This window comes from Perissodus microlepis, chromosome 17, assembly GCF_051167445.1.
Source record: "Perissodus microlepis isolate ML-2025 ecotype Zambia chromosome 17, ASM5116744v1, whole genome shotgun sequence".
NCBI classification, from domain to species: domain Eukaryota; kingdom Metazoa; phylum Chordata; class Actinopteri; order Cichliformes; family Cichlidae; genus Perissodus; species Perissodus microlepis.
In genome coordinates this window covers 754,210-779,012 of record NC_140477.1, presented here as the reverse complement: position 1 = coordinate 779,012, position 24,803 = coordinate 754,210, and the positions used below count along the sequence as shown (strand labels likewise).

The window sequence follows — 24,803 nt, the reverse complement described above, 5'->3', positions numbered from 1 at the left end:
CACTCTGATTCTGATTAGTAGCTGTTTTTTAAGAACAGATTTCAGCCTTTGTCACTTTTGTGCGATATAAAACAACAACAACTCTCATTTAGCTTTACTTTCATGTGTTTTGGATAATTGTCCTCCAGTCTGTGCCTGACGTCTCTGCTTGCTGGAGTTCTTGAACAGCCTTCGGTGAAGAATTCCTTCAGCTGCGAGACATTTAAAAATGTTCTTGAAATTCTAATGAATATTTCCGATGGTGCTAAATGTGTAAACCAGCTGCTGGTCAAACTCGTATGGCCCTTTTTGTGTGGAGATTCAAACTGGGGGTGTCCACAGACTTCTTTTCATGTGCTGTTGTGGTTGCGTATCGATCGTTTCGTAACCTTGCCCCTCCCAAAGTCCTACAAAACCTTTATTTAGGAAAGCTTTTTTTTATTTTTTACTTTTTGGCTGGCTGACCAAAATTACAGCGCGCAGCATCGACTCATCCAAGAGGTCACAAAACACCCCAGAACAACATCCACAGAACTGCAGGCCTCAGTTAAAGGCAGTGTTCATGGCTCCATCATAAGAAACTGGACAAAGTGTCCTGCATGACAGAGCCCCAAGATAAAAACCACTGCTGAGCAACAGGAACGTAAAGGTCATCCTGATGACCCCCGAGATACTCTGTGGGCTGACAGACAACAGTTCAACTTTTTGGAAGCAAAGGAAGATCATGCCAACAGTAAAACACGGTGGTGATAGTGTGATGGCCTGATGCTGTTCTGTGGGAAATGGAGCCACGAATTCTGCCGTCGACCAAAACATCCTGAAGGAAAGTGTCCCAACATCTTTGTGCAACCTCAAGCTGAAGCGCGCTTGTGTTCTGCAACAGGACAATGATCCAAACCACAGCAGGGAGTCGTCCTCTGATTGGCTTAAGAAAAACAGAAATGAAGACTTTGGAGTGGCCTGGTCAAAGTCCTGAGCTGAATCCAACTGAGACGCTGTGGCATCACCTAATTACAACAATTCTGCGAGCAGAGAGAGGCAGCTGAAAGCAGAGAGGCCCAAAGTTCCTCCACAGTGAAGAAAACTCATTGCTGGTTATTGCAAACACTTGACTTGTGCTGCAGAGAGTGGCACAACCAGTTAATAGGTTTAGGTTTTCCACACAGGGCCAGGTAGGTTTGGATTTATTTCCCCTTAATAAACACCTGAAAGAGGAATCAGACGAATGAACCTTTGGTTGATTTAAGTTCAATCAACTTCATATTTGAACAGAAGAAAAAACTAAGCTGATGAAAATTTAAAATGAAATCTAATATCAACAGTAAAAAAAAAAAAAAAAATCTGGGTTTTTTTGCATCTTTACATGAATGTTTAGATCTGAATTTAACTCCGTTTGTTCACAATTTAATATATTTTGTATACAAGAAAGAGAGAAACCAAAGAACTGATCTGCTCTGTCAGGGATTCATCCACAGTGTCACAAACCCCACCGTGAAGTGAAAGTGGAGTCAAAGAAACGCTGCTGGAGAGTCTTTTGAGGGTTTTATGAGATATACTGTTTATTCACAGAAGACCATAAACCAGTAAAGAAGACAGAGCTGTGACAAACGTTCTTCTTCATTAACATCTCGGCTCCTTTGCGCCCCCCTTGCGCTTCTTTGGTTCGTCCATAGCCATTCCTCTGCAGCTCGGATTAAATGGTAAAACGTAGCGGAGTGGGCCAGTGCCCTATACTGTTTGTGGTCAATTATGACAGCCCCCGTACGCCAGATCCGGCCGTGATGGGCGGCTTGACACGGACTGTTGCTTTAGGAGGAACTCCAGTCCTGTTTGCTCGGAATATGTCTGTTTGTTAATGCTCCAAAATGTAGGCGTGACCTGAAATCCTCCATTCGGATTAAAGAGGTCTCTGGTCTTTAAAAAGGATTCGTTTTCAGTTTTGCTCTTACGCGCGTGCACCTGATGGAGAGGGGACTGGGCTCGGGCGATCATTGAAGCCTGATCTGACCCAACGGCAGCACATGATCTAATAAACCGAAACTAACAGCAACTACACCGCAATCAAAGCCTCTTCAACAGCAAACCACTATTTTTACATTCTTAGACGTGAAAATGTGTGAGAAACGAATGGAAATGAGCGCAAAAGCAGAGGGAGGTGGAATCCGTTCCACAAGTCCGTGCCTTTCTTTGCGCCTGGCTGTTTCTCTCCACCTTTAAAGCAGCTAGAGGGAAGAAAACAGTTGAGAGGGAGGCGACAGCGCAAATACAATGGTCACTGAAACTGCAAAAGACAATCCGAAGGCCGATTATTTCCCACCCGAAGCGAGCGATTGCCCCAACTCTCCCATCTCATTTTCCTCCGAAGACGGGCAGCTAAGCAGGAGGCGCGACACCCAGACCACCAGCGGCAGCATCATCCCGGAGGACAGCGGCAGCATCCAGGCCCTGGTCACCTCATCCGCAGCCGCCGCCAGCATCATGACATCAGGGGAGTTCGTGCAGACCGCTCCCCTGCTGGCGCACAAATCCAAGAGGAGCATGCTGTACAAGGCGCTGTGCTTCCTCCTCCTCATCTTCCAGGGCGGCGTTCTGGATTTCTACCTCATCATCTTCACGGACCTGTACTGGTGCTCGTGGATAGCCACGGACCTCGTGGTGATTTCGGGCTGGGGGATTTTCTTCATGAAGAACGCGCGGAGTAAGAGGGAGCGGGCCTGCGGCTTTCACCAGAAAAGCTCCATTTTCGGCTGCAACCTCGGAGAGTTCACCTACGCCTACCTTGCATGGCTCATCTACGTCATCGCCTGCACCCCTAAGGTGGTGCTCATCCTGGAGACCTCCATCCTGGAGCTGATCACGTTAAAGGTCCCGTTCGGAGCGACCGGCTTCAAAATCGTCATGCTGCTGTCTGCGCCGCTGCTCTTCTGCCTCATCAACTCCATCATCGAGGACCTGAACGGTTCGACGCGGCACCACTCCCAGAGCTGCTTCATGGGCACCTGCCTGGACCTGCTGGACAGCTTCACGCTTGTGGAGATGCTGCTAAGGAACGAGATCCCCACGCTTTATCTTAAATACACCGTGATCTCGGTGTACTTTGTGGCCCTGGCCGTGCCGGTGGTCTGGCTGTATGAGCTCACGGCGTCCGAGCTGCGCTGCAGGTGGCTTTGGGCCCGTTTCTCCACGGGCCTGGTGGTTAATGCGCCCCTGCTGGTGGTCAGGTGTTTCCAGGTCTACATCTACAAGATGCCGGTGTCGGTGTTCATGTTCAAAAACATCTTCTTCTTGGCCTGTAAGCTACTGGAGCTGCTGGAGCAGTGTGTGGCGTTCCGGGGGGTCCGCAGGCTGGCTGGCGGCAGCAACCCGGCCCAGTTCTCCCACTGCGTGTCCGAGAACGACATGTGTCCGCACGGGTATGTCAATACTCTGGCTGTGGCTCAGTCCTAGAGCCGTGGCGGCCGTCTCTGCCTGTGACGGCAGGACAGACATAGCTGGAACCTGGAAAATCCCAAATACCACCGAGTGTCTGCCTCGGGATGCTGGCTTTTGGATTCACGTCCACGCGATAAGCAAAGCAGGTAACAGACATGCAGGCAACAATAAAATAAGCAGTAGAGATGATGGCATTTAGCTGCTAAATAATAGACAAAAAACAAAACCAATTTTCTAATCAGACTGAAAAAACGAAATCTTATCTCCTGTGGTGAGCTCCTGTTGGGCCTCCCAGCTGCATCTAAGCATAAACTAAAGTATTATTAAAGGGCCTTGAAGAGGCTCGTCTCTGTGTTACCACTAACAGAGGTGTCATTCGTGGGAAGACAAGAAAATGGGGTAAAAGCAGAAGTTCCATCAACTGGAGGCTGTGGAGGCCTAATGTGCTAATTCAGGTCTTTCTGTGTTAGTGGGCCCAAAGGCAGCTACGTAATGATCTTAATGATGATCTGATTATTTCAGTGACTGTGATTTGAAATCTTTATTTCCAAAATTAAAAAATCTGCCGTGTAGCAGCTCCAGGGTCACCAAGCGCTGTGTCAGACTACAAGACAGGCTCGACTCACTAATTAAACCGCAGGGACCACATTTGGCCTTTGTTATTAATCGATGATGCTTACTACCAAACGACTTTGTGATTAATCACATGCAGAGCTGTGAAACAGTATCTGACCCTGATTTCTTTTTTTGTCGCTGTTCGCATGTTTGTCACACTTCTCTGTTTCAGATCATCAGACTTTCTGATTCTAATATGATTTAAAAATAACCCGTCTAAATACAAAACGTACTTTTATATGAGGAATGATGATTTTATTTGTTGTTGGAAAAAGTTAAACCTACCTGCACCTGTGTGAAAAGGGGACTGCCCCCCTAAAGCTAATAACTGGTTGTGCCACTCTTGGCAGCAACAACTGAAATCAAGTGTTTGCAATAACTGCCAGTGAGTTTAACTTCACTGTGGAGCAACTTTTCCATCAGGACTTTGACTCGGCCATTCAAAAAATCTTCATGTTTTTTACCATTTAGAGGTGGACTTGCTGGTGTCCTGCTGCATAAAACCACTGTAGAGCTGAGCATTCCCGGGAAGGTTCACCACTGTTCCAAGTTTTCTTGGTGGATGGCGTTATGGTTTCCCAACGCCTTTGACACGGCATTGTAACCCTGTCAAGCGTCCTTCTTTCACCTGTGTCCTGATGCTTTTCTTGTAGCCTGCTTCACTTTGTCAGACGCGTTCTGTGTAATGGATTTTTTGATTGAACAGGTCTGACCTGAAACAGGTAAACGTGACAAATATGCAAACAAAAAAGAAACAAGGAAATACTTTAACAAATACTTTTTCACACTGCTGTACACGAAGGTTTGTCTGCTTTCAATACAAGTGTGAGCAGTTCTGTTGAATCCACGGCCATATTGCAGGTGGTGGTGATGTCACACACGATGTTGCTCAGACGGAGGAGAAAAACACGATATAAGAAACGGCCCATTTACCGTTTTACACAAATGACTTATTACTTTACAGGATGACGTTATTTTCAGAACAGCGTGTTCCCATTTATGTTGGAATGTGGAAATGATGTCGCGTACCTGCCTGTGATAGCAGCTAAACTCGACGAGCTTTCTGCGTTTGGGGCAGACGGCGCTCAACGTAAGAGGATTTTCCAGTTTCTGGACATGCCTGGTGTCACCTGTACCAGCCTTACAATGAGCCCTCTTCAGACCAGCCAACAGGTGCTACAGTCAGACACCTGCAGGAGACTCACAACACTGCAGTGTGTGTTCAGCCTATGACCTCAGAGGGACAGCAGCTGGACGGTGCTGAGATCAAACTGCAATTTGAAAACTCCAGATTTAAGTCCTAACGCCGGGCTCTGCTCCACCTAATGTACATTAGTGTTTTCTATCAATGACAGTGATGTCTGCTGGTCGTTAATCGTACTGAAAGTAGAGTAGACTTGTGTGTAAGTTGCTTACAAACCAGCAGTGCCACGACCCCCATCCCTACAGTGCCACGACCCCCCCGAGGCTTCTGTCAGTATGATCCTCTTTTAATTCTTCTTTCACTCTGAGTTCTGACTCTGCAGTTCTCTTGGTCACAAACGGGCAGAGTTCAAGTTCTCCAATAAACAAACAAACAAAACTAAGTAAACAAAAACCCATCAAATCAATGGCTACATTATTTCTTCATCATTTAAAGTTTTAGCCCAGAAAGCTCAGCACACTGAGCACGTCTGTTTCTAACATACTGAAACTGGTTTCTCCACAAAATCCAATTAAAGGAGAAAAATAGTGATTAAATTTTTTTCAGTATATAGCAGTAATATCGAATTTAGCCACATTATTACAGCTTTGGCTGTGCTCATCAATATTCCTTCAATCTGATTTTAGCTTCTCTCACTATCAGCTGTGGAGCATTTTGGTGTAAGTGCCTCTCAGTGCGTTACGAAATAGCAGGCGATAGCTAAAAACCATAATGCAGTGGTTGGAGTTTAGCCTTCAGCTTTCTATGTGAAGGCTAAACACATGTTTGGTCATTTTTGAATTTCTAGCTCTGTTTGTTAAATTATTCTCTGGCTGGAAGATTCCAGAACCTGAGAAAAGAAAAATGTTCTGGACGTCAGCGTTTCCTTTGCTCTCTGTTCAAAGGCCACAAGCTTCTGTACCTGATACACAGAGTCGGTAAGAAGCTTTAAACAACACGAACACGTATGTGTATATAAATGAACTGAATTTGCATTAAAAATTCATGGTTTTCAGAGTGTATATATCATTTTACATAGATGAGACCTGAGGTGGGAGACAGTCTGCATCCAGGTGATGCTGGGGAGGGCACAGGTATCATGATAAAGTAATTACCCCCTTCCTGATATCTTCATTGTTTTTGGCATATTTATCACACTTAAACATTTCAGACCATTAAACAGATTGTAATATTAGATAAAGATAATCAGATTAAATACAACCTAATAACTCGTTGTGCCGCCCTTGGCAGCAAAAACTGCAATCAGGTGTTTGCAACAGCACCCACGGTTTGAAGAAGTTTGTTTCAGCCACACTGAAAGTCTTTGACGGCATCCACAGGGTGGAGCAGTGTGTCTATTACACTCTTTGCTGGGTTGAATTATCTGAAGTCATCCAGGTGCTGAAACCCAGAACACCACACTACCTCCAGCACGTCTCACTGCTGCTATTCTTTTAAACAAGTGTGTTAATGTTCGGCCAAATTTAACGAGAAGCTTCAAATGTCTCACAGGTTCACAGAATATTATCCCCAAAGTCTTTATTTTATTGATGTTTTTGATAAATGTAGCATGAGCCTTTGTTTTATTCCAATTACACGATTGCAGTTCTTGCTGCTGAGGGTGAAACAATCGCTTATTTGGGGGGCAAAGGAGGACCTTTGATTTCTCTTTTCACTTAATCAGTGAAATTATCTTTAAAAAACTGCATTTTGTATTTACTCAGGTGATCTTTATCTAATATTAAGATTTGTTTAATGAGCTGAAACATTTAAGTGTGTTAACTATGCAAATAATAATAATAATGATAATAATGATAATAATAATAACCCTAATAATAGGACTTTACATTAATAGGACACTTTTACATTCGGTGGTATTACTGACTGACTTTGTCTCTCTCCTCCTTTATGAGCTCGTTGTTCTGTATTTTGCAATCACGTCTGGTAGAGTATTTATTATGTGTGCAATATCCAAGTCTGAGTAATCTGAACATGATTTAGTGCCTATTGCTTTGGAGATGAGTGAACTCGAGAATAATTTAATGACGACGAGTGTCGGTGTGTTCGTGACCAGTGTGTGCAGCGTAGATGATTGTTGAGGAAAGGCGGCGGCGGCGGCGGCGTCGGGGACGTAACAGAATTATAACCTGTTTGTTTCATTTGGCAGGCAGCAAACATGCTTTGCTTTTTTTCATAATTTCAGTACAGATTAGAAAAATGTTTTGTCAAGAAATGCTTGTTTCTAATGCACTTTGATTAAATATATCTATATGTTTACTATAGTTAAGATTTTTAGTTTCATTGAGAACACAAAAGATTTTATTCAACCTTCTCACAGCAGATGAAGGAAATTTGAGTGAAACAATACTGACACGTCTACATGTCCAGCAGCGTGTTACCTCAGCGCTGTCCAGCTCTTTACAGGCTGAAGGACAAAGAACATATTGCAAAGCAGACTGATAATGATGCACCTGTCATATACCTGTCACAAACGATGGTGTGCTCACTGCTAAAGCTAAAGCTGTATGAAGGAGTTTAAAGCCTTTTAACTTTCACGTTGCAGCACTGATTGTCTGGAGGAAGTTCAAAATGTGCACTTGCTTAAAAGATGGTTTTACTGACAAACACTTTAAAATGTGTTAAATATGCAAAAAATTGCAGAAAATGTCCACATTGTGTGGCTCGTTCTTCTCAGTGTCTCAGCTCTGCTCCAGTGTTAGGAAGTGATTTAAACTGAAACTTGTGTAATGTTGTTGCACGAACCCTTAAAAGCAGTTTTCTGTTGTGTTTGTGTCGAGACTATCTCTCTGCCTTACATATTCCAGATGCTGATGTTGAGGCTGTGTTATTATATTATATGTGGTACATGGTATGACATTGTCTAAGGCAGAGCATCCAGAGAGAGTAGGGTACACATAGACTTTACCAGTGGCCTCCACTCTGGCTCTGAATTTATCTCCACTCAGGGTCTCTCTTACTCCTCCCCCGTGAAGGAATAAGACAGGCTGGATCTGACACATCTAATTGAGTTCAGTTCAACTGTATTTATATGGCGCCAAATTAACAACAAGTGTTGCCTTAGGATGTTCTTTATATTGTAAGATAAAGACCAATAATACACAACAAGTTAAAGGGGACTAACCCTCCAGCAGAACCAGGGTGAGGGAGGTGCACAGGAAAACAGATACACCCACGTGGAAGAGAGCCAGAGATGAAAAATAACTAATGATTAAACGCAGAGTGGTGTATTAAACATGAAAAGAAACATTGCATCATGGGAAGCCCCAGCAGCCTTGGCCTATTGCAGCAGGGTTTGGGGTCACCTTAAAGCCTGTCCTTTAAAGTAGAGAGGGTGCCTGTCAGATCTGCCAGATCTCTGCTCCCTGACAGCCTTCTCTCCTGGCAAGCAAGGCTGATACGCAACCACCACACTGAGTGCACTCGGAGCTTCCCATCCCAAGAAGGATGGGACGTCGTGGCCTGTGACAATCCTTTGTTTCTGCAGGAAATGCTAGTTAGGCTTTTAGGTTCCCTTCAGCTCGGTACTAGTGGCAGCCAAGGCAATCTGTGTTGCTCCCTACAAAAACTGCCATAGGATTCTTGTCACACTTTTTCTTAAGGGACCTCATAGGGTCACGCTTTACCATGTTCCCTACACCATCTGGTGACCAGCTGTCCCTCTGTGGGATTTGGACTGTGCCGATGGCCTTCCATGAGCCATTTTAGCACCTGTAAATGGTGGAGTCTTTGTGAATAATGAAGCAAAGGCTAGTGGACCACTGTTGTGAGGGTAAACCTTCTTGGTCCCAGGCCCACAACCACGAACCATTCAGGTCCGTGAAGATGATGAGGTAGAAATCCCTTACTGGGTACCAGGTGGGAATCAAACTTGCAACTCCCACTCCAAAGGTGTGTAATAATAATGGATTGCATTTATATAGCGCTTTTTGAGATCCTCAAAGCACTTTACAATTCCACTATTCATCCACACACTGGTGGAGGCAGCTACAGTTGTAGCCACAGAAGTGAGGTTGCCATATTGCGCCATCAGCCCCTCTGGCCAACACCAGTAGGTGAAGTGTCTTCCCCAAGGACACAATGACCAGGACAGACAGAGCAGGGGATCGAACCGGCAACCTTCCGGTTCCAAGATGAGCTTCCCAGCCCCCTGCAGTCTCACCACTACACTATACAGCTGCACTGACTTAAGCTGCATCTTATACATACATATATGTGGGATAAAGAAGGTGGAGAGATAGTCGCTTTACTAAGGGAACTTGGGTTACAATGTAACCAATCGTTCTGTGAGGAGAGAAGAGGACATTCATCCCGTTAAACTGATTCCAGTTAAACACATGAGTGTAAATGGAGCAGAAACTGGCTGCACTGTACCAGGATCAGTCTGTGATTGCTGCGTCTGCACAGCTGAAGTCCTGTTGGCTGAGTACACATGTACACATTCAGCTATCTGCAACTGAGAGAGAAGTTTCATGTTTAGCAGAAAAAAGTGAACTTTTGGTCAAATCGTTGATTATTTCTTTTCATTATTATTGCTTTTTAATGAGTGTTCATTGGTGTTTATAGATATTCATAAAATGACAGACATGTTGTTGCCTTGGCTTTGTTTCTTTTATTTGTTTGCTGCTTATCATAGTTTACCATAGTACCCTAAATGATATATTTTATACTATTTTTGTATTATTTCCTTGTGCCAGTAATCTCTGAAACACTTGCATATGTATACAGTGTTGTTGGAAATGCTCCCTCACAGTTTTTGAGGGGATTTGCACATGAAGCTTGAGACTAATGCTTAGCAGGACCATATCTAGGTTAAACTAAGCTGACGTGTAGTGGGTCTTTACCTGCATGAACAAGCACAGTGCACAGTTTTACTGAAACTACCAAAGGCTTTAACAGACATGGAGATTCAGAGGAGCCGGTCATGCCACACAAATCGAAATGATTTCTTCTTCTTCTTTAGCCCGTGTGAAAAACAGTGTGTGTGATTTTAACACTCCTGTATACAAGCTTTCCTTTTCTTCTAAGTTGTTTACACAGATGTTGATGAGTTTTACAGAGGTGACCTTACCTGTACTATAAAATTGTGTGCTGTATATCTGTACTGATATAATCCAATCTATGTAGCCAACTCTATGTGTAAGACAGAGTCACGCGGTCGAAACCTGAAATAAATCAGAGGACTTTCAATTAAAAACAACAGAGTGTTTTTTTTATTGTGGATTATGTTCTGACAGAAGATGATGATTGAAAATGTAACACAAATGTACGAAGCATCAAGCATACAAATAACATCTGTACAGCAAACAGGAGGAAAAAAGTGAAACGTCAGATTTAATTTTCAGGTCCTTCAGAACAAAGACTGAAGCTTCATGATGAAAAGTGCTCGTCATTCATAGCTGTGCTGGACACGTGTGAACACTAGCTAAGCAGCATCACGTCACATTACAGTTAACTACCTTGTACATGAGTGCACTCGCCATTAGACTGGAAATGGAAAAATGACCCTTTGTCAAGGGAACAAATACAAGACTCTGATCATCTGAAAATATTCATTGATAATATTAATTTGCCTCCAACTTAAATCACTTCTTGTTTGCCTGATTTAGGCGTCAGGTAGGCGTGTGTTCAGTTACGCCTGAGAGGGAGCTTATCCAAGCCCCTCCCTCACACACTGATTCGCCATTAAACTTTTATTCTTGTATGCATCCATCCATCCATCCCTGATCCTTTTCAGGGTCGTGGGGGTGCTGGAGCCTACCCCAGCTGTCTTAGGGTGAGAGGCGGGGTCCACCCTGGACAGGTCGCCAGTGTGTCGCAGGGCCAACACCCAGACAACCATTCGCACTCACATTCACACCTATATATAGGCATATATACATGTTTAGTGATTTTCCAGAGGCTCTTAAATGTAGCCCTGCTTCCTCTCTGGCCTTTTCAACATGCAGCTTTTAGGCCACATGTCCGAGGAGACGAGCTGACAAACAAAGAGTCTGTGCAGGCAGGGAAATGAAACAAAGTCTACTTCCTGTAAGCAACACAATCACACCTGTATAGTGAGCAAAAAAAGCTATTACAAATTCATTTAAACCAAATGCAAATATTTTGTTAAATTCATGCTGTAACTGTTTTCTACAATATCACCCGCTCATGTTCCCACGACAACTGTCTGGCCTGTCAACAATTAACAACACAAGTTTTAGAGTAACACAAGTATAAATACACTGTGATCGCTAACAGTCACGCTACAATGCTGTAATGATTAATGACGCAGCTGTTTTCAGCTGCAGTACAGCTTTAAAAACATCACATTAAATGCATTTAGGATTTTTCTTAAGGTACCAAACTCTCAGTAATCAATGTTCTTTATCTTTGAAAAAGACACAACTCCTACGTTTATGGTTCATGAATGTATCGTCCTTCCGTTCATCCTCCTGCTACAGTCACACAACATAAACAGTTATTTGCAACTTTAAAGACTTTTAAATATCCTAGTCCATTAAAGCATTTGTAATAATACACAAGCACATTACTGGTCAAGGGTCTTTTGCTTATTGCCAACTTTTAAATGTGGAACTTTCTGGCCTTCCCTGGGATCAGCTGCACCTGGGCAGTCACTGGTTTGCAAACTCCCCTGTGAATGATTAACACCAAAGAAGAAGCCGACATGAACAGTCTGCCACAGCAACATCATGTTGCCAGTAAGAAATATCATCAAATATATGTCACACTGTAATGTCAAATTCTTCAAACAGCTCCTTCTGCAGCTTTGCCAAAGCCACCAGTGACTCGTCTTTAGATGGACATTCGTGCTGGGAGGAGTTTTTTGAGCTGTAGCCTTGATCGGAGCCACTGCTTGGTCCTTTTGGCTCCTGAGCCTCGTTCTCCTCTATCTGCACATGCTCAGAGTTATCCATTCCAGAGGGGGGGAAATGCTGCCTGGGAACACTTGTACACGACGATTCTAGAGAATTAAAGTCCAGGGAGTTCGGCGGAGCTTGGCTTCTTTGGTCCAAATAAGCTTGGTTCAGAGATATCAAGGAATCCTCCTCATTATCTTCAGTGGGAATGTGACTAAAAGGTTCATCCACAAGGGAGATCCAGTTCTGTCTGGGTGGCGGTGGATTGTTTAAAACTGGCTCAGCTACGTAGACAGACTCCGTCAGCACGTTCTCCAGGCCAGATGAATGTCTGTCTGTTGGATTGACTGCAGGTATAAGTTCTATTACTGAGGACAGCTGACTCTCCGGGTTCAGTTCAGGGGTGAGAATATGAATGCTGTTGCTGTTTTCATTGATTTCCACGTCACGAGCATAGACAGGAAACTCATCTCTGATTAGAGGGACACATTCAAGGACAGGAGGAATATGCAGCTGTTCAATAAGCATGTTGGCGTCATTTAGGACCTCCTCTTCACTAACCACACACTGCTTCTCGAACCAGTCGGGATTTTCAAACTGGTAGGCCTGGAAGGTTTCAATGGCCGTCCTCAGAGCTCTACCAGAGGGACAGTTGAAATATTCATCTGCCCCGATTCCCTCAATGTGCTTCACCTGCCCTGGCTGATACTTTTCGATGTCTAAGATGCGGAAGAACAGCTCTTCAAAGTGCTTCATCAGCCTGTATTTCACCGCAATGTCGAAAACCGACGGCACGTCTTTTTCGCTGCTGATGTCATCAAAATAAGCTACCAAGTACTTGCCCAGCGTGCCTGCCTGGTGCATTTCTGGCAGAAAGAGGTTGAGAAAAGGAGTGAGCATGTCGTCTGTGGGCGATAGGAGGTCTTCCTTCAAAGTCACTCGTCCCTGACCGCACATGGCCTTCCACTTTGCCTGGACGCCTCGTGAGCACAGCACGAGAATTTTGTCCGAGGGATCTTTCAGCTGCTGCCGCTGCCACTCGAGCCAGCGCAGACGACCCACCATGCCTACCGAGGTGGAGTCGAGCAGGTCTACTAACACCTTAGTGCCACACTTTGTCTGGAGGAAGGTGCAGAGTTTCAGCACGATGTCCCTGTACAGATGGTGGTCTTGTGAGTAGATGACCAATACTTTGGGCTTTTGTTTGACTGGCTGCACTTCCTGAGCTCCCTTTGGTCCTGCACTGACATTAGTTTTCCCTGAAAGTAGAAGAGACCACGAGAGGATCATCAGCAACCGAAGAGCAAAGTTAAACCATAACATTCGTGCACAAATCGATGGAGAGCCACGTCTCCAATCAAAACCTTTGAAGTTAGAACTTGATATAGAACTTAAAGGAGACTAACCTGGCTTCCTGCAGATGGCAAACATAACAGCTGCCATCAGTATACACATCAACACCACTCCCAGGGAAACTAACCCGTAGTGAGGGGCATTATCTGCTGGGAATGCTGTAAGAAGCAAAAATAATTCAATGTGACACCAACAGAGTGAACAGATACCTGAGCTGCAGTAACTGGTCTGTTAGATCGGACTACACAGGCTAGCCTTCGCTCCCCGTGTGCTTCAGTGAGCCTCGGCCACCCTGGAACTCAGATCATTATACTTGCCAATGTTTCCTGCTGCTAACACATCAACTATGAGGACAAACTCTTCACTTGTCCCCCAAATAGATCCCACCCACTACCTGGTGTGATGATGATGACTGCTTCTTACGTAGCACTTTTTTACCCTGCCCTAGCTCTCAATACCTTTACACATCTTGCCTCATTCACCTCTTCATACAAGCACTTTTTTCTATGTTTAAGTGCTTTCCATGTAACATTCGTACTCCGACAGATGCAGAAGAAAGAAACTGACTGGAGCAGCCAGGGTGGAACTAAAACCCTTCCAATTAGTCAATGACCTGCTCCACCTAGAAACATTTATTTTGGGTATCTGAGCAATTTTCTCAGTTACTTTGTTCCAAAACCAAACTATTTGGTTACATTTAAGTCAAAATTAAATGGCTGTTAAACCCAGTCATTGATACACAGCTGGTTTGAACTATAATAGTAGCAACAGTAGCAAGACCAGAGCAAGCATCAGTGAGAACAGATGCAGCACATCATGAAAGGAGGAGGTGGGCTGTAGAGTGAGCAACTGTGGGTGAGCTAAAGCAGCCTAAATGGCACTCCACATGTGTGCGGGGTGGATACGCGCAGAAGCTGAACCCTCGTGTGGGCTGAAGCGAAACAATGTTTACGGTGTCATAATGTTCACTAGTGTACAAGGACAGGAAAATGCTGGGAATCAAACCACCGACTTTATCATTACTTTATAAAGTATTCATCTGACAGAGCATTCAGCCACCCTCTGACTCAAACGTGATACTGACCTGCAGGACCTTTCGTCACACTGGGGCAAATATTCTGAGTTTTCCTTCGACGGGTACAGTCTTCACCACATTGTGAGAAATAAGGTTTAATCTGCAATAAAGACAAAATGAACTTGTGCACCCAGGTCAAGTGGGATCCTACAGAATGGTGAAGTATTATCAGAATTAAAATAATAATAAATATGATTAAACTAACATCACTGTGCAGAACAGGCTTGAAAAGTTTTACCTGAACATCAAACTGGCAGCACGATCTTGGCCAACTATCCAGGCTGAATGTTACACTCAGGGTCTGATTCGCCTGAAAACGAGTTTGACCAACATTTAATAAACAACACAGTAAGAACAACGTTCTAGTCATTTGAAGATTTAGATGTTTAATTCACCAAATAAAATTCTGTTATATTTTCATGTTCAGCTTCGTCTTTTTGGAAGTGCACATGCATGAACCTCGTAACGCCAAGTCTGGAGCGTATATTTGATACAGTACATCAACCTAAAACCTACATATGCAAATTAATCTTAAATCTCTTTTTGTAATAAATGGCTACATGATTCAATAAATACTCCAGTTTACAATAAATTATAATTGTCTGGCAATTATTTCATCAGTCGTGCTTTACAAGGTAACATCTATATATGACTGTAGTTTACACACGATAAGCAGCCTTTTCTACAAGTGAGCAGCAAAAAAAAGCAAAATAAATTGCAGAGAGAGGCAGAACGAAGTTTCCTGTACTGAAAAAATGTGTAAAAACTAGGTTAAGGTACAAAATATAGGCCACTGTGATGACAGTAATGTTGAAATGAACTCTTTAAATAAAAAACAAATTTGAATATGTAGGATGATTGAATTCAATTTTATTTATACCAGGTTTCTGTATCGATTTGTTGATCAATTATTAAGTCATGTACTAACAGAGGCTTGGAGGAGAGAGACCTAATATTTCATAATCCACATTATTAATCCTTACCTTATTTAAACTGTGTTTATCCTGTTTAGACGAGCAGCCATCAACAATAACCATGTACTTCTCACACAGGCTGTCAGGGCTGAAGCTGACAGCCAGAGCAGAGTTTCCATCAGCTACAGTGACCTGACTCAGACTGATGTTAGGCTGCCACAGACTTCCTGTTAGCAGACGACAGGACAGACGTGCTTTATAAGATTTACTTACTCTCACGGGGATTTAGAGGTTCTGTCAGTGACGTACCTCTCTCTATGCAGAACTGTGTATTCATCATTTTTGGATCTTCACAACCTGAGTAAACCAAAAACAGTTTCATAAAATCAATCATAGAAGATCGTCTAAGAGCTTCACGAGTCATCTCACATCTAAACCTGCCATGGGACATATTTCTGTATGAATTCTGTATTTGAAAAGATCTTTATGATGAAAACGAAAAAGGATCACATCCCTTTGTCTCAAACACCTTGTACATTCAAGTGTCTTCAGGATATCTGCGGCTGTGTGTGATTTATGGAAAGGAGAGGGTGTGTGACTGCACACACAGCTGGGGCCTCTGATAAGTATTTAGTCCAGTATATTCCAGTTAATCATTCGAATGATTGTATAAGTTCACAAAATAACAACAAGAAAAAATCTGAACAAAAATGAATAAACAGATAATCCCAAACTACTCCAAGAAAAACAAACAGGAACAACCAAACACTGGTTCTGAATTCAACTCACCAGGAACTCGGACTTTTTCCCTGATGTCGTAGCTGCTGTGGTGCAGTTCTGGTTTGGGTATGTTGAAGACAGAGACCTGGTAGCTCTGCCCCGGATCCAACACCAGCATATCAGCTGAGAATGACCACTGAAAGCCAAGAACAACGCTGAGCGTCAGGAGCACCAGTATGAATGCCACTGCTGGACATGCTGGTGCATGTTTGATCGAACCTCACTCACACAGTGGGATGTTCTGAGCATGACGGGTATAATCAGTGACATGAAAAAAATGTATATGGACCTGTGTGGTAGTTTTCTGCCAATGGCTGCTTAAAATAACGCAGTACTTCACAGTACAGAAATCCTCGCTCATTTTTAATAATATTGATTTATTGGATATTTTTTGTATTATTTGTAATGATGAAAAAAGACATGTTCAGTTTAATGAACTTTAGCTAAGAGCTTTGCTAAACTTTGGTAAATTTTCTCCATCATTGCAACCGATCAAATGTGTTGTTATGATAGTGGAGGAGAGAGGATCCAGACAGACAGCGTCAGCACAGGGATGATGCTGCGGTGCGCAGTAGTTATATCAGCAGTTCCTTTACAGGTTAAAAGTTTGCATTGAAAACAACCATCATGTTCTCCGTGTACGTTTATCCTTTGTAGTTGACTTTTATTCAGAAATCATTTGGTCAGAGCTCAGTAAACAATCATTCATTGAAGTTGAAGCTTTGTCTGCATTAAATGTTGCTAACTGCAGGGATACAGTTACATCTACAAATAACAATACTGAAAACCACACTCACCTTTTCTCTTGATGGACTTCTCATCGCGAGTTCTTTTTTGAAAGAATATCGAACACACAGGTTCTGATTGGTGGATTCCACCAGAACATGAAGCTCGGTGGCGTTTAGGAAATGGATACTACCTGGAGGTGAATATAGCAGAAAATATTCAGGTAATGCCGAGAAACACGAGGCAGTGAGAAACAAACAAAAACACGCCCACATTATCTTAACCTGGAGTAAACGCCAAGAGTGTGCAAACGCGCATTTTTATCATTAGTCTTCTTTTGCTTTTCCAATAAGTTTTCATTTAACAGTTTGTTTCCTGATATCTTATCAGATTTGTTTTTACTATTTGTGAAACAAGGTGTGATAAAAATCTTTCAAGGGGTTGACTCAATTTGACTTTTTAACACGTTTTATTTATTTATTTTGTTGTTGTTGTTGTTTATGCTATTTGTATATGTACAGCACTTTGTGAACTCTGGTTTTATGTTAAAGTGCTTTATAAATAAAGATGGAAAATGAAAAAACACCCACGTTATAAATAACTGTCCTGACTGCATCATCATCATCAGTTTTAAAATCAGGGATTGTTGAAAAACTGATGGATCTGAGGGTTTTCATGTCTCTGGTGGACAGTATGTACTGTTGTACGTGATCATCCCCTCAGACTTACTCACCATCATCCTTTAACTTCCAACTAGCCTCTAGCACTGGCTGCAGGAGTCCTGCCTCATCTGGCCTGACGTCCACTGACACCTGCAGGTCCTCTGGATTGCTGGGAGTGTAATCATGAACTTTCAGCCACCGTTTGTCCAGACAGTTAGCTGCAAACACACACGCACACAGAGAACAGCCAGTGTCATTGTCCCATTAGCAAAGGTTTTTAGTTTAAGCGATTGTGTTAATTGTTCGTCTCTCTTTTTGTTGCTCTGTTCCAACACTGTGTTTGTTACTTCCTGGTATATTACAGCACGACATCACAAATGACTCTTCCCAAATGTAATATTGGTGCATTTAAAGAAAATCTTTTTGTTTGATTGTTTTCCAAATTCTTGTTGTCTTTCTCTGTCAGCAGTGGCTGCGCTGTCTGAACCAGGGTCAAACCAGGAAATCTGAGCAACAGCAGCGAGAGGAAGACTGAAGAGCAAAAATCCACTCACTTTCACGAACTTCACAATTCAAATCCTGGAGAGGAAAAGATGGACAAAAAGAGAACATCAGTAAGGAGACGTGTAGTATTCAGTATTATAAAATGCTTTCCATCGGCTCCTCTGTAGGAGCCTATTTAAGGTCCTATCAGTGCACCTGTAGGGACTTTACTCTCTTTCTTTTTTTTATTTGAAGAGGAGTCACATGAACGTAATGTTTACAACAACTGTTACAATATTCATTCAGCAAACAGCAGTTTGAATGCCCGGATGTTCTATTTTAAGTTGATAGATATTAGAGCTGTACAACGCTGTGCCTCATACACCGACACAGGAACACTGCTTATCTGATAAACAGCCCTCAACTAGAACGTTGAACAGCTGTCAATCATTAGCATTGTGGGCTGTTACCAGCTAAACTGTAACCAGCTAAACTGTAACCAGCTAAACTGTAACACTGTTCTTCGCTACACAAACACTAAAGAAAAGAAAAAAAGATCCACAAAAGTTTAAACACGACGTTACTTAAACATTGATCATTACATAGCTCAGTCCTGTGACTGCGCCTTCACTTGTTATAGAATCAAGTGAAATCATCAAACAGGTACGAGGACTACACTCTAAGTAAGACACTCAGGTAAATGAATTACGAACAGTGCTCATAGTTTTATTTTAAAATCCTTGTTTAGAGAAAAATTGGCCTTAGACAAAATGTAGCTCAAAACTATGTAAGGAACAATAATCTCATGTAAAGAAGACAGAAATATCGAATTCTTTAAAAAGACAAACTTTCTTTCTCCACCAGGAAAATTCAAACAAAGTTTCTTTTCAAGTTTGTCTAAAATTATTTTCATAACGTATACAAACTGGAACGGGAACAGGAAGTATCTGTTGTGTTCGAGAAACTTGGAGCCAACCACGCTCTACTGTAAAACCTTTCTCACCTGTCGAGAGCACTTGAGACGTCCGGATAAAATCCTGAGCGTGGTCGACAGCGACACACACGTTAACAGCAGCAGCGCTCGATGGAGGCTCATTTTCACCTTTCAAAGGAACAACAGTCCGCTCATTCAGAGACACACTTCTCTGTCGACAGTGAAGCGAAAACCCCCGACAGGGTGTAACTGGCGCTGGGCTGGAAAACTTCCTGCTCGATGTGACATAACCTGCTCAATTTACAGTAAGTTACTAAATGCTACCTTCAGGACCCGTGGGAATTTAGACTACTATTCTGTTGACTGACGAGATTGAATATGAAATAATGGATGGATGGATAATTCAAGAAACACTTCAGATGATTCGTCTATTCGTTTTTTCCGAATCACGCACGGTGAACGATACCTTCTAAAGCCGAGGCTATGATCGGGATTTTTAAATGACTGAGCCCATCACACTCGTTCAATTTTAAGAAACGCCTCAACATTTACATTAAACTTGATCTTGCACATTAACACTGTGCAATACAGAGACAGCAGTAAATGATAGAACAGCATCAGTGAGCAACGTTCATAGATGTTTCTAGTGTAAAGAATTCAGCCTCCCACAAAGGGTACCTGGTTCTCCCATTTTTCTCACTGACAGTGAACGAAACATCAATTTTCCGTTCTCTTCCTCGTTCTGAGGCTTCGTTACTGTCGTTACTCACAAAGGCTCAAAGCAGCGTCGTGGGAAGGGCCTTGAAGTTCGCGGTGTCGGGGGCGGGAACACGAAGGTGTAACGTGCACCGTCACATTTTAATGTAACTCAGTATTGTGTCGGCTGCTCACAGCAGACGAGAACAAACAGCCAGAATTAAATCGTGAACTGATCCGCACAGCCGAGAGAAATAGGCCGGCTTACGCAAAGATTTTGACGCAGATGCCACAATAATTAAATCCCGCAGGGCCGTGTTTACACATCCTGCGACGAGAGCAATCTAACAGGAACAAATTAGTAAGCCATCAGCTGGACAGTGAACCGACTCCACAGGGTGGGCTGACGTCCCCCTCAATGATGCTCGTCATCGGTGAGCTGCGCTGAGGTACATTCACCACCAGAGAGCTGGATCAAGGTTCCTTTATTTAGCACGTTTTTAAATCAACTTTGTACAAGCTGTACAAAATATACACTATAGAAAACAGCATAATAAAAGCCGAGGTCTCAACCAGACCTGAAAGCAAGAACAAATAGGGTTTTTTTTTTGTTTTTTAGGAGACTGGGCAGATCTTTGGAACAGCTTAAAATTTAAATCAGGAGCCTCCACTGAAAAGACTCCATCGCCTCTGCTTTTAAGCCCGGATCTCAGCGTCTCCGGGAGCAGCTGGTTCATAGTCCGCAGTGCTCTGGTAGGATTATAGGGTTCTGGCATCAAATCATTGATACTCTTAAAAACAGATAATACCATTTTAAACTGGATCCTGAAATAGACCGGAAGCTAGTGTAAGGAGGCCAGTAGGGGAGAGAGGGGTGACATGTGCCAGTTTTACTTTAAAGCGAGAACATGACAGTAATGCTTCCAACTAAATATGTTCATATATTCAGGAATCTGTGGGAACGATCAGTTTGGATGTGAAATACAGTATTTAAAAAATTTAACGTTCTGAAACAAAAAGGTCTTTTTTGGAGAGAATACCTTTGGGTAAACTGTACAATTGATTATTAAAGTAAAACAGTATATTTTGATGTCATAAACAGTAATGCTGTATAAAAGCTGGACAAATTGAATCCAAAATTACTTCTCTAAGGTTTATTTAAAGATAATTTACAACATCAAAGGTAATTTGATTCAAGCCTTTTGCGCCACATGAGCACACGTTCGGAACAAATTTAAATTCACAAGAAAATGAAATTAGCTGTAATTGTCTTCACAGATGTGACCTAGTTCATAACATCCCACTGAAATATTTATTAATGTTTCCTATTACTTTTTCTTAATAAATGCACACTTAACCCAGCCTGCATGTGCCTCTTTGATCCAGCTTGCAGAGACATCAGTGTCATTCCTTTGTATGTGCTTAAATACCATAAACTGGCTTTTGAGTTTGCTCAAAGTGATGAACACAAAGGATGCTGGTGCCTTTATATGTGCTGTCAGCTCTTTGATTGGCAGGTCCAGATCTCTGAGATCCTCGTTTCTTTTCCATCTATCTTTTTTTCCTCTGTCTGTCATTTTCATGTCATCCTGCACATGTTCATCTTCCTCCCACCTGACCAGCGGACTTCCCCTTCTTCACTGCTCTGTCCGAGTGAGCGGCAGCCCTGCCTGTCCTCACTATTATAACTCCATGGCATGATGGTCTATTTCTCTTTCTAATAATATGTTTAAAGTATTCATAAGTTGGGGTGAGTTGTGCCACAACAGACAGGCCAGCTGACAGGTAAGGCTGAGGATATGTGTTTGCTGTAATGTCACTGAGGACACTGGTTTCCTGTCAGAAATGAATATTGCATCCAGTATGGAAGAAATGGTGAAACACTGTGTATGAGACAGGAAAAATATCATCGTCAAACACGTTTCGATGATGTTGTTGATTTCACTGAAAGAAAGTGTACTGTTTCCACTCCTGCCTGAGAAGCCAAGTAAGTGAAATAAACTGGACACGTCTCGAACTGCACAGAGAAAAGCCCGACTGAAGGAGAAAGGTGTTTGTCTTGGATATTTATATCTGTATAAATAAAGACTGTCGTGGTCGTCTGTCTTACGAGTTGTGTAACCTGCTAAAATTCTCCATATTCACTCAAAAGAGAAAGAGAATAAGTCAGACATACAAGAAGAAACATCAGAGAATAGTCGTACAGTTTCTTCTACAACTTGTGTCCATGTAGGTGCCAGAACACGAGGCTGCATTTTGTCAGTTGTACCTGTACAAACCGAGGCTAAAAAAGTCAGCAAAACTGTAAAGACCTTCACATTTTTAGACCCTGGACAGACACATTTTGCACTGAGTGACTCATGAGGTGAAAGGAAAACGCCGCACGAGTCAAGAACAGTGAACCAGGAAACGTTTGCAGAGTCACATTTCTGGATGGGAAGCAGCTGCACTTCACAGCAACACATATTTTGAATTGCCCGAAGTGTACACACAGTGCAGGATGCCGATGTCTCACAATAACAACACAAGACTTGAGTGCTTGGCCACACTCTGTAGAAATTGCAGTCACTGCTGCTAAGGTGGAGCTGTTATTTGGAACTAACATTTCAAAGGTAATAAAACCACAGGAGCAATGGTGAGGGGCCTGAGCACTCATGGACCACTAAGAGAAGGCTATGAACTGGGGACCAGTGACCCCACCATTAGAGTTGACCAAATCTCTGTTGCTCACATAGAGTGAGTTGTGGGTGAAGCATTACATTCATGACTTCAGTGCATCTATTGTGCTTTTCCTGAGCAATTAGGACGCTGTGGGAGGAACCACTCTGTCTCCACTTTGCCAACATTATTGGCTCATTAGTGCAAATTCTGCTGCCAGGAAAATGATTTCTCCCTGTGTTACTTGTAGATGGTCCACATCTGTAAACAGATCTCTCCCTGTTTACAGATGTGGCTGTTGATGTCTTTGGCCCATTTGAGGTAAAGATGAGTTGCAGGTTTGTTAAAGGTTATTTTCACTTGTATGTCCAGTAAAGCAGAGCATTCGAACGCACTTATTCATTGAATACCAGTTCTTGTATCCATGCATTGTGCAGACTGATTGCTAGAAGAGACCAAGTATCCCATTTCAGGTTAGACAACAGACACTCCTGCTGCTCTGCGTTATGGTGGGAAAGGCTCAATCACACAGTCAGGGCTGTGCTGAGTGCTTCATCAGCAAAGGATGAATGATGAAGGATTACAAACCCTTTGAGAGGGTTACATATGACTTCTAGCTCACACAAAGTGATCCGCTGCTCTTCAAGCCAGAGTTTACTTTGTACATGCAGTACCAATTCTATCCAGCAGAGGGGAGTGATGTCCTGCACCGTGCAAGACTTTGCTCGCCATACATGTCATTCTCCATAATCATTACCTTCATTTTTGTGATGTTGACGATGAAGATCACGACAGCAAACACAAAAATGTCTTTCAGTGTTTTATTGTGAAATGATCCACTTCTACAAACATCTTTAAATTTTAAAGCAAACGCATTAAAAGTCTAAAACGTGAGAGGTGTTAAAAAAGTCCAACTATAAATTCATACTTTTTGATTTGTCGCTATGAGATGATTAAATGGCGTAACAGAGAATACATATAACACAACGTAATTACAAAATAAAAGACAGTTGACTTGTTATATAGATGTGTAAGCAGGTTGGAAACAGTTTAGTTTAGAAGTGGGAGGCAGACAGTTACCGTCCTCACATTTCCTGGAGCCAACATCACAGGGACTGTCCCTGGATACGTTTTTGGACACTGGATGAAAACAGTTACATCATTGTTGCAGATCATTAAATGCAAATATTCAGTTTACAATCAAAGCAATTCATCCAATATGCAAATCATTTAAATATCCACTACACATATGTGAATCAGTCAATTGATTGATTGATTGATTGATTCAATCAACAAGTATCATGAGAAGCAAATGACGTAACCTCAGTGTGTAATGCATCGGTGTGTTGACTGAATCTTTTGCTCTGATTAGTGTGAATAACTAAGGCTTCACTAAGATTATGGACTCGAGCTCCAGACATACATATCTGCACATAATTATGAAGCAATGGACACTTTCAAATAAAACAAGAAGCAACGTCATTCATTATTATAATTAACAATTAACAAAAATCCACAAATGACTAATAAACTGCTAAATATTTAAACTGTCGTTATTGTCTCCCTTTGGTGCTGTTATCTGATTGATTGATTTCACATTGGCCATTTCATAGTTTCATACAAATCACAGCTTAGATGCAGTAACAATAATCTGCCTGACGACAGCGCACACTGATGGCGGTTCGTCCCGGTCAAGCTGACGTTCAGGCTGAATCAGACATAAATGACTCTGCGTTGCTGTCTCACACTTTCACTACGAACGCTGACACCGACCAACCACCACTGTCCTTTTGCCATGTGTGTTGTTGTATTTCTGCACAACACTACGGGGTGATTATAAATGTAAAAGAGTAAAACATACAGGAGAAAAGTTGCTGCAATATCATTCTGCAAAGCGATGAATGTTTGCTGTAGCCCGATAGCAGCAGGTCATTATAGTTTGTATTGCACGAGATGGGTAGTAGCAGAAGCTGCTCTTTAGTAATAATATAAAGCTCTTCTGATTTCATGATAAAGGAAAAAACGGTGCTATGGAGCGCAGACGTGTCAAAACAGCAAAGGTCCTTATTGAAACTCCCAGTCAGGGTTTGGTTCATCTCAGAGTTCCATCAGAGGATCACACAGCTGGAAGTCTCTGCACTGCTCAACACACAAACGTTTTCAAGTCACATTCAGTCACACATAATGACATTATTTTACTTCTATATAACAATTTTAAATATGATCCATCTATCTGTGATAATCAGCTGTGTACCACAGGCCTCCAAGCTGGCTGTGGTTACATATGATCACACGGTGTCATATGATTGTTGGGGTTTTTCTCTGTTTTCTTTGTATTATTGTGGGGTCTTTACGTTATAATATACAGCGCATTGAGGCAATATATATATCTATAAAAATAAAACTGACCTGAATGAAGTAAAACATTGAAAATA

At 42.4% G+C, this 24,803-nt stretch overlaps 3 protein-coding genes across 5 annotated transcripts in view; 1 reads left to right on the top strand and 2 right to left on the bottom strand.

Annotated features, from left to right (window-relative positions):
- Positions 1-79: 79 nt before the first annotated feature.
- On the top strand, positions 80-21,759 carry tmem121b (transmembrane protein 121B). Of its 2 annotated transcripts, none has more exons than XM_084911031.1 (2): positions 80-3,557; positions 18,067-21,759. In XM_084911031.1, the coding sequence occupies exon 1, from the start codon at positions 2,248-2,250 to the stop codon at positions 3,424-3,426; it is 1,179 nt and encodes a 392-aa protein (XP_084767157.1). In that variant the 5' UTR covers positions 80-2,247; the 3' UTR covers positions 3,427-3,557; positions 18,067-21,759. The 2 variants fall into 2 exon arrangements, with proteins under 2 accessions (XP_084767157.1, XP_084767156.1); XM_084911030.1 differs by having other exon boundaries at positions 18,064-21,759.
- il17ra1a (interleukin 17 receptor A1a) lies at positions 10,412-19,176 on the bottom strand. Of its 2 annotated transcripts, XM_084911027.1 has the most exons (11): positions 19,084-19,176; positions 18,152-18,176; positions 17,669-17,815; positions 17,007-17,128; positions 16,219-16,345; positions 15,739-15,786; positions 15,499-15,656; positions 14,754-14,825; positions 14,525-14,615; positions 13,494-13,598; positions 10,412-13,346 (listed from the first exon to the last, which is right to left on the bottom strand). In XM_084911027.1, the coding sequence occupies exons 1-11, from the start codon at positions 19,174-19,176 to the stop codon at positions 11,953-11,955; spliced, it is 2,382 nt and encodes a 793-aa protein (XP_084767153.1). In that variant the 3' UTR covers positions 10,412-11,952. The 2 variants fall into 2 exon arrangements, with proteins under 2 accessions (XP_084767153.1, XP_084767152.1); XM_084911026.1 differs by having other exon boundaries at positions 14,525-14,825.
- An 800-nt stretch (positions 21,760-22,559) lies between the features above and the next one.
- The window catches only part of arhgef39 (Rho guanine nucleotide exchange factor (GEF) 39), a 55,280-nt gene continuing 53,036 nt past the window's right edge, over positions 22,560-24,803 (bottom strand). The window contains exon 12 of the mRNA XM_084911029.1: positions 22,560-24,507. Coding sequence (XP_084767155.1) covers positions 24,477-24,507 — 31 coding nt within the window. The 3' untranslated portion in view covers positions 22,560-24,476. The remainder of the gene's footprint in view (positions 24,508-24,803) is intronic.